The sequence below is a fragment of the Battus philenor genome, unplaced genomic scaffold (assembly GCF_028537555.1).
Source record: "Battus philenor isolate CCGP_79_NKW_IND1 unplaced genomic scaffold, ilBatPhil1.0.hap1 SCAF_3, whole genome shotgun sequence".
In the NCBI taxonomy this organism is placed as follows: Eukaryota; Metazoa; Arthropoda; class Insecta; order Lepidoptera; family Papilionidae; genus Battus; species Battus philenor.
In genome coordinates, this window is record NW_027181693.1 from 15010061 (window position 1) to 15023413 (window position 13353).

The 13353-nt window shown below is 30.0% G+C and overlaps 1 protein-coding gene across 1 annotated transcript in view; it reads right to left on the reverse strand.

Annotated features, from left to right (window-relative positions):
* Window positions 1–10382, reverse strand: part of LOC137926925 (oxysterol-binding protein-related protein 1) — a 34784-nt gene extending 24402 nt beyond the window's left edge. The window contains exons 1-2 of the mRNA XM_068770665.1: window positions 10293–10382; window positions 2515–2715 (exon numbers count right to left, since the gene is read on the reverse strand). Coding sequence (XP_068626766.1) covers window positions 2515–2549 — 35 coding nt within the window. The 5' untranslated portion in view covers window positions 2550–2715; window positions 10293–10382. The remainder of the gene's footprint in view (window positions 1–2514; window positions 2716–10292) is intronic.
* Between the last annotated feature and the right edge of the window lie 2971 nt (window positions 10383–13353).

Here is a 13353-nt window from a genome sequence, read left to right on the forward strand (position 1 = left end):
TATACCACACCGTTTCAGCCCGATGATTATGAAGGGATATAGCATAATCGCCATGCTTGACAGGAAGGTTGGCGTTGTGTTATGTTACGCAGAGGACGCTACTGCCAATCTTCTGGCACCTTGTTTGTGAACAGTGGCAATCCTTTATAATTAATGCATAAAGTGTGAAATGAGTTTGCATTACCAAAATCAAACCTGCGTACAGTTCTCTACCGCTTGGCTGCCACTGTTCAGTGATATATTACACCTTCTTAGAATAAAGTCCACTATATTTACTCTTAATTTAATAGATTGATAATATTTCTGTAGCCAGAAATAAAACGTTTTAATTACTTTTTTAATGTCAAATTGGTTAAATATGATTCAATTTAATTATTATTGTCTTAATAATCAAACAATAAAAACGTACGTTCGTTATTTTAACTACATTTTTTAAACAGCGGCACACTGACAATGTTAAGGTAAACACAAAAGAAAATCGATACAGATTATAAATCCAGGGCTTAAACGATGGAACAAAGATGCAACAGATTTATTACAGATTATAATGAAAAGACGAAAATAAACATAAAATCAATGAAAAAAATATAAAAATGTAAAAAAAAATAGAGTAACTAAAATATGTCTCCCTATTGGTGTTCAGACGGTGACAAAGTTGACTGACCTCAATATTGTGCCTTCAATATTGATTGCAAGGTTTATGGACAATAGATACACGGCCATATAACTGTACTTCGATAGAACTATATCTCGTTCGCGTTATATAATTTTTAAGGAACATCAATACTGGTAAATATACACGATATCTAACACAATTAATTATAGTAAAAACTTTTTTTAAAATTATTATATAAAATTTTAAAGGTTAATAAATTTTTTTTTAAAAAAAAAAAACATTTAAGAAATAGCTCCGAACGAAATTTTACTATCTACTTTATTAAAAATGTAACATTTTTAATGTCATCAATACCAGCCAGATACAAATAGCACAGGTGAAGAACTTTTATTACAAGTCTATCTGCGAAAAACTTTTACTTTTACCTCACTTATTATTAAAATTAATTATTGTTCACTATCTGCCCTTGCAGACTTTATACTGGCAGATGTTATTCGCCTGTGACATTTTAATAGAAAAAAATTAAATAACATGCCATTTATACACGGTGATTGAAAATAAGTATAAAATTGAAAGTTTTTTTCTACTGACAATTGAGTAACACATCTTTTATACGTATAATCAATCACCCTGTAGACATGGACATATCCTGAAAGCGAAAGAATTAATATGTCAATACAAGACAGCAATGTGTTTTTATATTTCTATCTCTCTCCCTCTCAGTTCCAATCTCATCTAGTTTTGAATGAAAAACCGATCCAACTTACGACGTGAATGAGTTTTCCATTGTGTAATTTACGACGAGCTTAGGAAACGGACACAGTATCGATCCGGGGAACGGAGGGTGATTTATTTTTATTTTTCCTCCTCCGCCCCGGTAAAGGTGTCGGGTTTATTTTCCTAGCAATTTTCCTCTTCTCACCTATTTCCCCGCCCCCTTAATGCGATCTGCTTGCTTTAGTAAAAGCTTTAGGGAGTCCCAAACCTGTTTTAAGTTAAAAGATATTGTCGCTCGCCAAGTTATATTATTAAAAATTAAAACAAAAATGAGGCCCGTATTCATATATCAAAAATTAATATTACTCCTGCAGTTAATTAATCATATCTATATCTCTTTTAGATTTTTCTTGTCTAAGACACCTTACATATACGGGTTTAAAAAGGTAGGACGTTAAAAATACTTAACTCTGAGTTTTTTTTATAGTAACAAGCTCAAGCTTCCTCGGGAAACTCAGTTCAACGTTCTTAAACATTTGCATTCATAGGTTCTTCGAGTCCTTCGGATACATCGCTTGAATACCTGGCAACACTGCAAACACTGATTGTCACCAGCAACAGCTGGGTAAGTGGCCAAGGGAGCGTATTTCTATGCGTTGTTCTGACCAAATACGCACCATTCTTAACATGAATGTTTCTAAGTACCATATACAGAGTATCTGTACAGGAGGTGGAACTTCTTCTATGGCTTCTATAACGAATTTTGATGATAATGATGTTTTTAATTAAGAAAAGGACCAATATTTAGCCACTTCCGCACATGCAGTGGTAGTCGTGCAACAAATTGCACTGCACGCCAGCCCGCTAACAAATGCGTATGCGGCAAACAATGCGAATTACACAACTGCCACCGTTACATCACTCAACACGTGTTTCACCCCTCCACGAGGCATCTTCAGGAGTTTATTAGTGCCAAACTCAGAGGCACGCATTTTTCAACGTGCTTGCGGGCGGTGCATTTTGTTGCACGACTACCACTGCATGTGCGGAAGTGGCTAAATATTGATCCTTTTCTTACTTAGGATTTACTTTCGCAAGGTAACGCCTGATTTCATTAAATATTAGATGTTATTAAATTATATTTCTTCGTGAATTTAACATAATTGCTTGGTATCACTTACCTATATTTGTACAGCCCGTCAGCATTATCTTCCATCTTACAACAAGCGCCTCCTTCTTAGTCCCTCTTTTCACTTTCACTTGTTTATGTTCTTCTATCACCAATTGTCAGAATTCACTTTAAATTTTTTAACCACGGAATTCTTAAACGTCTCAGCTTCGCTTATATGATTTTACTTTGGCTATTTTATATCCATGTCTCACTAGGAAGTTTAAAAATATTTTAGGTAATAAAGTATTTAAAAGAAGAAAAAAAATTAAATGTGTTATTTTTTATTATCAAATTTAAACTCTTATTGTAAAAATAGAGAAGGCACACGCATAAAGAGAAAATATGGCATATACAGATTATTGGTTAGATGTAAAAACTTTAAAGAATTAAATGTGTATCTCGTTTCCTGTCAATAAATATGTGGTTCATCTCATTATAATATCAATGGTTTCAGAAATAATAAATAGCATAATGATAATACAAGATGAAAAATCATTAACAAAATTCGGATTACTACTTGTTAAAATTAATTATCGTTTACTATGTACGCCTGTCGAATTTCATTAGAAGAAAGTAAAATAATGTAACATATTTCAGACTAATTACTTTACACGATGATTGGAAATATATGTAAAAAATTAAAGTTTACAAATAAACTATACAATTACATATTATAAATAAATTCTGAAATACAAAATGAAACTTATTAATACATTCAAAAACATATTAAAATGGATAATTTGTTGGGTTATTTATAGAAAATTAGTAATTAATAATTAAATTCTTTTAGATATGTTCCACTTTTTTTAAAATATAAATATATATAAATCTTGATTGAGCTCAGTGCATGACATTTCCGTATGTAACAAATAATTACTAATAAAAGTTTTAATTTTTTTTCTTATATAACATAAAAATTTAATTAACTAAACTTTTATGATACATTAAAATTTTCTATGATTTGCGTTCGAAACTATGAAAGTTCCAAAGCCTTGTTAATTAAAAAAGTCTTCTGACGTGGTATAAGCTTGGATTTATGTTATATATAGATAAAACAAAATATTTACACAAAAAATACAGATTAAAAATGTTCTACCAACAGGTAGACGAGATAATTGGCACACTGCCAGCGCTACAGACTGATCGATACGCCGCTATTTGATGACGAAGTTTACACGAGAATATTCCAAAACCTATGAATATATGAAAAACTATGAATGTAATATATTTTTATACGTTCTGATTTTTATAGCTAGACAATAAACATATTTTCGAGGGAATGCAGTATTTACTTAAATCTGTTCTGGTGATTAGTCGGATATACATTTTTATTTCTAGAATTTTCTGGATTCATCTAAACAAGCTATGAACGATCAGTGTATGAAGTGTTAAATTCGTTTTATAATAAAAGTTGAAACCGTTGTATTTGAAAAGAATAATAATTATAATAACGCCTCTAATTTCTTGTATAAAGGAAAGTTACAGAGTTATGACTTTCGTGTTTTACTGACTTGTTTCTTTAATCTACAAGAATCTTGATCTAGGAGGCCTTCTCCGAAGAAGAGCAGATTTCTCTGTCTTGTGCTATTTGCCTTCAGCTCGGACCTGCCGTCTTGCTAATATCGTCTGCCCATCTCCTAAGCATCTTCCCCTGTGACGTTTTCCCCAAGGGCCTTTCCATAATGTCATTTGGAAAGAATATCAAAAGATATTTAACTGTTGAATTTACATTTTCGCGAAAAGCCTTTAAACTTAAATAACTTATTTAAAGAAAATTTTTATATAAGTTACGTTAATTTTTTAACACTAATAATTACCAATAATTTTTATTAAATTGTATTAAAATAAATACATTCCGTTATCAAAAGTAGACACATGTTAATACTGCATAGTGTTTATCAGCCGAAATTCGGAATTATACATTATCTCGGTACTCGAAACCGCAATATTCTATAGCAAATTACTAAACTTAACCCTTATATTATCTGTTTTCTTTTCGACGTATTCAATATTTCTACTGTATTAAATTTACATTAAAAAACATACTACTGTGATCAAAAAGTACAGTAAAATTGTTATTTAAAACCCCTAATCATTATGAAGACAGGGAATTTTTGCCCTAGGTTGGTAGTACTATATATTTGCCAAACGTCTGTTTGTTATAAAGTTGGAATATCATTTTGGCTCAGTCCCAACCATTTTGAAGAATGTTTTGTGTCTCGTCAAGTCTCGATAAGTGTTAAGATCATTTAATTTTTCGTAATTAATGATCGCTCACATGATTTGGCTCCGTGCGACTTCCGGCTATTCAGAAAACACAAAAAGATCAATGTAAAGACGCCGTTTTAACACAATTGAGGAAATAAAAACCGAATCAAAAAGGATCTGGAAGGCTTTACCGTAAAAAAGACTATTCCGACTGTTTCGCGAACTGGCGAAAGCGTTGGCAAAAGTGCGTTTTATTGGACAAAGATTACTTTGAAATGGATGATATTGATTTGAAAGGATAAATAAATAATTTACATTTTATAAACAAATTCTCGTTACTTGTTTAACACAGTATTATAGGATGTTTGGTTATAGGCGTAAAAAAATTGTAAACGTAGTCAGCATAAAGATTTGAAGCTTTTACACATATTTTCAAACACCTGAAATAAAGTGATCACTTTGAAATATGTTGCATCATTTATTTTTTTCTATTGGAATAAGACAAGCGAATAACTAGTAATGCAAAATTTGTAGTGACAGATACTACTACTACTACTCCGCTAGCTCAGTGACCCAAAGTGGGTCTTGGCCTCCGAAGCGAGAGACTTCCACTTTCCTCTATCTTGCGCCATCGTCTGCCATTGGCTGACATTCAATTCGCGCAAGTCTGCCTCAACACGATCGATCCAGCGATACCTGGGTCTACCCACTGGTCTTCGACCCCTCGGTTTTTCCAGGTACGCTACCTTCACACTCCGATCCGATCCCATTCGCTCCAAGTGACCAAGCCAACGGATTCGTTGAGCTTTATATTCGCCAATGATATTTGGCTGTGCTACTAAAGTCTCAATATATATATGACAGATAGTAAACAATAATTAATTTAAATATGTAGTAATTCAAACTTTAAAAACACTTTTTCTTAATTATTCCTGAAAACTTTGATTTTTGCATAGTTTGCCATATGTTAATTGACAGAAATAAAACTATACATTCACTCCTATAAAACTTTTATACCTGTGACGATTGTACTGACTAAAGATATTTTAGTTTACTACATTGTTACCGTAATTAATAAAACAATTTCAAAAGCTTGATATATATTACGATGTCCAATCCTCGCGGCTTTGCAATTTATCTTCAATAAAGACATCTTTCAAGCCGCTTATCGTGACGTAGCATAATTTATAACGGTACAAATGATTTAAGTTCTTCACTTAAATCTAAACCGATTTCAAACTGTAATCACTCGGTAGATAAACATACAACATTTATTACATAATATGAATATCTCTAATAAGGCTATATAATAATATGAAATTTCTCGATATTATGTTAAGGATAAAATTATTAATTCATATAACAAATAGAAAAAGCGCTCATTATTACTGACATTATATTGAATAGATTAAGGAACTACATGTAAACAAGATCTAAATGTCAAACTTGACATATTAATCGATTTTAAACATATTATTAAAGTCCTTGTCAAAGTCGTCGGAACACGCTTCAAGCAAGTCGTTCAAACTGTGCTATCCTAAATCTAGAGGAGGCCTAATTCCAGCTATGGACATCCTATAGCTGGTTAAATATTAGTTTATATTTGTTTTAGTTGTCTTTTAATTTTTAAGCGCACGTTATATTTGCTTTAATTTTTTTTTAATTTTTGAGAGTTGCATTTCGTTCGTAAAAGATGACATATAAAAACATTATTCGTGAAAGGAGGATGTATCTCAATTATGGAAAATAAATGAACGAACTGACTCGGTTCGTAAAGTTGTTAAAATAAATCATGACATATCGTAATTATTACCAAGTCAAATAACAAAAATTACGTACAAAATAAATAAATAAAAACGTTTGAGGTTACAATAAAAAGAAAATTGAACGAAATACGTTACAATGTAAAAAAATGGTGAAAATATGGAAACAATTGGCGACCTGAATTTTCCAGTATGAATATGTCATGATACTTGATTTTGTCACGTTCTCTAGTGATTTTCTTAGAGAAATCTTCTCTGTGTTACGTAAATTGTTATGTATTACAAAAAAGAAGTCAGATTGAGTATAACGTTCAATACATTTAGATATTTCAGTTTAATTCCCAATCCTATGTAATATTCTGACGTAAATTGAATTCAAAATGGCCGACCATAAAAGTGAGCATTTAATTTCCGCATGTCATCCTCTATATTTAAAGTTGAAGTGGTAAGAAGTGCATAGTTTTCATAACGGAAAGCGTTACTGCGGAAAAACAAAGCGTGGGCAAAAATTAGGTCAGTTTCGTGGCGAAGCTAATGCTGCCTTCACTGGAGGCGTGCCAAAAGTCAAACCGAAAAGTAACAACTTGTTGACGTGTTCCCTTACGTAAAATTTTGGAATTATTTTTAATCCAATTTTTCGCAAATTAAAATTTTCATTTTTATATTGCTCTAGCTAAGAAGGTTGCCGTATTTTTAATTTACCTACCTCCTGTTTTATATATAAACAATGAACATTTTTAGGCCATCTTTACATTTAAATTCATTAACATTTAATAATGTTTATAAACTTCGGCATAGTTTTGTAATTAAAAAAAGAAGACAATACATAAAAAATACTATCGTTTTAATGAAGGTCTTGTCCGTCTTGAAACATCTTGACGGAATCGATTACGAGATATAAACATACTAACCTAACCTAACCTAACCAAACCTTCTTCTTTCGTTTAGGAATACTTGACCAAACCTGATATAGTACTTTTACAGTATTTCAGTAGTTTATCTCTAAGCCAAAATAATTTAAAACTCCTTAGATTTTATACTAATGTTAAATTGTATATAAAATTACATATAAAAAAATTTAAATTATTAATCTAGTTCCACAAACTTTTTGCTTGACTATTTAATATATAACCTACGTTTTAATAAGTAAATATATTAATTGTTAATTGAATTTTTTATATTGTTGACATGCCTTAATAATAAATAATTCCAGTTAGGTTTGTGGTTCAAATCATGTAATAATTTTCGATCTGTGATATTAGAACTCTTATCTTTGCTAGTGATTTTAAAACGATGAAAATAATGAATAGATATATCTAAATATTTATTACGAATCGATAAATTTTGAAATTACTTGATGGTGACAAAATCTTAAAAGACACTCGACGTTCAAGAACCATAGACAGCAGCGATCATCCTGTATCACGACGAATCACTTATTTAAAGAGCCACTTAGTTCAAGGCGAAACGAACGACGGCAAACAGACAACTTTGAACAAGAATGAATCATCCCCTTGTTGTGGACATTCCTTTCACGCGAACGAAGCTTTTTGCGGCGTCATGTTTAATGCAAACATGAAATAGTTTACACAGGGTGTTTGGTTGTAGGTGTAAAAGCTCTAATGGGATGAATTTTACAACTCATTTGAGAGCTAAAACCTATTACACTCATTTCTAATTACCCTGTAAAAAGTGACGACTTTAAAACTCTATTGGAATGCTATGGGCTAATAATTTCTATCGGTACAAAGTCAGCAGGGATATATAATAATAAATATATCGTAATAACAATAAAATGAAACGCTTTTTTTCTATATTAAGATTAAAATAAATATTATTTCTGAAACCATAGATTTTTGAATAGAATATACCGTATATTAATTGACAGCAATAAAACTATACCCTGTATAGGTTAGGTATATTCATACCAAGACAGCAAGGTTGGTTATCTATTCAGAAGAATGTCAATAAATAATAAGATTAAATTTCTAATTGGTTGTAAATAAGAAAGATCGCAAACAGAGTAAATGAAAATAACAAAAATCCGACATTATGATGCTACCAAAATTTAGATAGACATACGTAAATCGCCAACTCGCAATGGAGGGGCATGCGGAGGGAAGGCATCTTTTTGCGAGATAGTCCCTCCGACGAGAATACGTAATAAATTTTCGAAGTTCAAAAAATTAAATTAATACTATAATATTACAATTAATGCTACATCCATCTATCTACCGATCTACCTATATATATATATATATATATATATATATATATATATATATACATATATTTGTACCGCGCATTCAGTGGGGGAAAATGTGATCGCAGTATGTTATATTACATAGCTGGTACGCAGAGAACGCCGCTGCCTCCTTTGCATACCTGCTTGTACCTGCTCCCTCGAACTTGTTTGTAAACTGTGGCAAACTTATTATAATGCATGCACGAACTGTGAATTATATAAGATTGCATTCCGGAAGTCGAATCTGTGGCATATGATCGCAAGTCTCAGTCCTCTACCGCCTAGATGTACTATTTAACATATATTGACCAAATGTGCGCTTAAGGTACCTTTCCTCTTGAAGAACAAATCACAAACGTGTAAGATTTTATCTATTTAAACACAAGATTGTATATTAATAATACTGTCATGTGAAACCCGTATTGTCTTTTGGAATATACATTTCAAAATAACTTGATTCTTAAACATGACGCATGAAGTATGAGAAAAATGATTTCAAAAATCACTGATACTTATGTACAATTATATAAAAAATAAATTTAAATTATATATCTCATTTTTACTAACCTTAAATAGATTTTCTTTTAATTTCAACACTTTCTGGTGGATTCAGTAAATTCGGACATTTACCGTTATTAATATTATAACTATGTATTATTTAATCTATAACATATATCACTGTAGTTTAAATAAATTCTTTTTTATTTTACGTATTAATAATACTTTTTAATGGAACATAATTTAAATATCGATTATATAATTATTACGCAATATACAAATAAATGTATTAAATATTTCATATAAATGAAGACATCAATTCAAATTAACTTGTTCCATGGAATGGATCATTTAAAATGGCGGAGTAAAAGCGACTCGAGCTAATTACTTGCAGCATCAATCTAGAATACCTATAAAGTTCCATTTTCTACCGTTCTACCGTTCTACATTCTACAGTAAAAATTAGAGTTAAATATTTATATGCGCTTGATAAACATACAGTGCAAATGAAAACTGAAATAATATTTCTTTGCAATAAATTATTTATTTATGAAGGTAAAATAATGTTTTATTTTTTATTCTGTACCGGATAACCTCAAAACTACCTACCAACCTCAACACTATTATTATTAAAATTGCAACAAATAGAATCCGGTTGAAGTGGATTGTCCATACGAGAACGACGGTAGAACACTAATTTCAAAATTGGAATGAACAGTATAACATATATTTAAATCTTTATTAGGAAATAAATGTTTATGTATGTTAATATACATACACATACATATACCCTTTATAATCTTATGTGTAAAAAAATTTAGAATGCAAAACTATTTATAGTTAACGTAAAATATACTTTATATATAAAGTCTATAAGTAGTATATCGTAAATTAAAATTCATAATCACTTTTGCAATATAAAACTAAGATTCTAACAAAAACGTTATTTAAGTCTTAAAACTTTATATTGAAGTGTTTTCAACTATGGAGTAATAATAACACATTCCGTATTCTGTTCAGCTAAATATGAACGATAAAATTATTCAAAAAATAATTTTGTATCTGAAATATAACCTTCAAAAGTTTAGAGAACAGATCAGGCGAAAATCGATTATGTAACCACGTTGTCCACTCACGATTTTTATATCATATGTGAAATGCCACATTACCGACAACAGGCACGAATGCGATAGCCTCTGCGGCGCAACTGACTGATGTTCGAGCTAGAATCGCGAGACAGGGTGTCGCCTTCCCCTCCCCACCCCAATTCCCCCTATTCGCTCCACCACCGACCGACAAAACCTTACTGGCGCCCAAGTTGGGGCCCCGAAGACGGCTACAGTAGTATTTTAAATGCATTTATTACTTCAAAACTTTGTCCTTCGCATTTAAATGTAGCATTCCATAGAAGCGACTCTTGCCGCTACATTATGTTATAATTTACAACGCTGCTATTCCTATTGTATCAACTTAATCGTAACAAAAATAGAATATTATACGACTAAATATTGGAGTCATAATGTATTTGTTGTAAACTTCAGTATAATATTCAATAAAGACCAAGCATTTTCATTTTTTTTCTTCTTATTTTATATGACAGGCTTTTTGTTATATGTAGCCAAGGAGTTGTTTTGTCAAAAAAAAACAAGACAGGGTAATCTATGAGGTCAAATATTAAAACGCTTTAATTGATATTATAGTTTTTTTTTAAATAAAGTTGATCTTGAGAATGTCACAAGCAACAAATGAATATGTTTTTAGTAGACTCACAGCGAAAAAAACAAGTTCTGTTGAAAAAATTCACATAGAATTGATTTTATTTTTGTACGATAAATATGGGACCCTGACAAATCGACGTAGTATTTTTTCTTATTAAAATCATGTAGGAATAAAAGCAAACACTTTTTTGTACGTCAACAGACTGCCTTTAATTTCGGTGGAAAAGGACGCAGGATTAATGAAACATTCAAAACTTTCATATTACATATGAAAGGTCAAAGAAAAAGAGAATAAAACCAGTCGCATATTAATTGATCATTAATATAAAGGTAACGAGAAAGACCAGACAGGTTTAACGATCGACAAAGGTGTCCTATTTCGGTGCTTAGAGTAGACGCGTTATGTGACAAAAATCTCGTGACCTATAAAACGGTTGGCCCGTATCTTTATTTTTGGGAATTGGATACCGAATAACGCCAATCAAGGAGACGAAGGAAACCAATTTATAATTTCAATTCGTGTTTTATGATTGCAGAAATGTAATTGTAAGCTTTTATTTTATGTCATATATATGTTTATGTCATATAAATATATATAACGAAGACATGAAAAAAATAGTTAAATTTCATTTAAAAGTATTTTAATTTTATATATATACACTAATATATGCGTATATAAATACACTTATATATTTATAAATACATAAATGAAATAAATAAATCTTTTGTTTTACGCAGATGTTTATATCTTATAATCTATTTATGTATGAGTTAGTTTTGTTTATTCTTAGATATTTATTTATTTCTTACTCAGTTAAGTAAACTATTTGTACGTATCTTTACATTAAAAAAAAATTCTGTATGTATTTTTCTAAAATAACTATTTGTCTAGTCTGATTATTTATTTAACCTGCATGCCCATTGGTTCTTGGTCGTCTACAGCTACTTATTTATTTTTACCAGTAAATTTTATTAGAAAGTATATTAAATATTATATTAAGTAGTAGCTCGAATTTAAGAATCTGGTCTAAAATTCCATTGCGTGATTAGAAAAAATTTCTTTAGAAGCGCTGCAAACAAATTTTTAATCACTGAATTAACTTCTTCATATTCATTGCTGTTAACCTATATAGCTTTACAGCTTTGAGCTCAGGTTTTATGGATCTAATGTATACAAAATAAGTTCAGAAAGTAAGTTAAAAATGAATACCTATAATTTTGAACTACAAATCAATGCTGATTTCCTTTAGTCACGCCACAAGTTGGGAATGACTCTATCGATTAATCATTTTTAATAAGTTTTGTAATATCTTGCAGAAGTTTCTAATGGAAATGAAATTGAAAAATTACGCTACTACTACTTCTTAAAATATAATGTTTATTGAAATTTTGCGCATTTGACAGTTCGCTATGAAATTCGCGCATTTAACACTTCGTCGTGAACTTCTCGCGATTGACAGTTTTATATTATCGTTGTAATAATAATTTGTCTATTTCAAGTTTAGTAAATAAATAATATGATCACTGTAAAATATGTGATATTGTATGTTTCTAGACATCTTTTTCCGATACAATACTATTAAACAACTTAATTTCGGATATTCTATTGAAATAAAAAAAAAACTATAATAAACATTCGATTAAGGATGCTAAACTTGATTCAACATAATTCAATATAAAAAAGGATACTGACAAATTAATAAATAAAAATAAGTCAAAGTAAAAAATTGAAATAAAACAAAATTAATGAAAATACCCATTTATTAATTAAAATCATTGTCATCAATTAAAAATAAGACAAAACAATACGCTTAAAATATAACAGATTATGTATATATATCACAATGATTCACAGCAGAGGTTATATGGCAACACGGCGCAATATTTCACTTTTAATGACGTAAGTCTGGCTAGTTTTGCATAATTAATTTTTAAAATGGCTTCTTTACTATTGTCATTAAAAACAATCAGAAGTAAGAAAAACTTTTTATTGAAAATATGCAACAATTTTTAAAGTAACTAAAAAAGTTTTTAGTAAAAAACGACAAACATATATAAAGGCAACACAATATTAACATAAATTGTAGTATTGATCCATATTCTATATTCAAATGATCTATTTCTTTTTTTAAACATTTAAGTGTCAACGTTTAATTTCTGTATTGATAAAAACGGACTTAAAATGTATACATATATGATTTTCGGTGTAAAATACAGTTTTATTAAAAAAAACACAGATTAAAATCTTCGTGTTGAGTTCAACTAACGTTATCAATATACGAGTATTTGTTAGTGTAAAAGAAATTAAAAACTAATATATCACTTCTAAACTAAAAAATAAGTAGGTAGATAAAACTACATCATTATTAAAACGCAAATAAATTTGTACTTACATAATTAAAGGCACAATTAGTTCA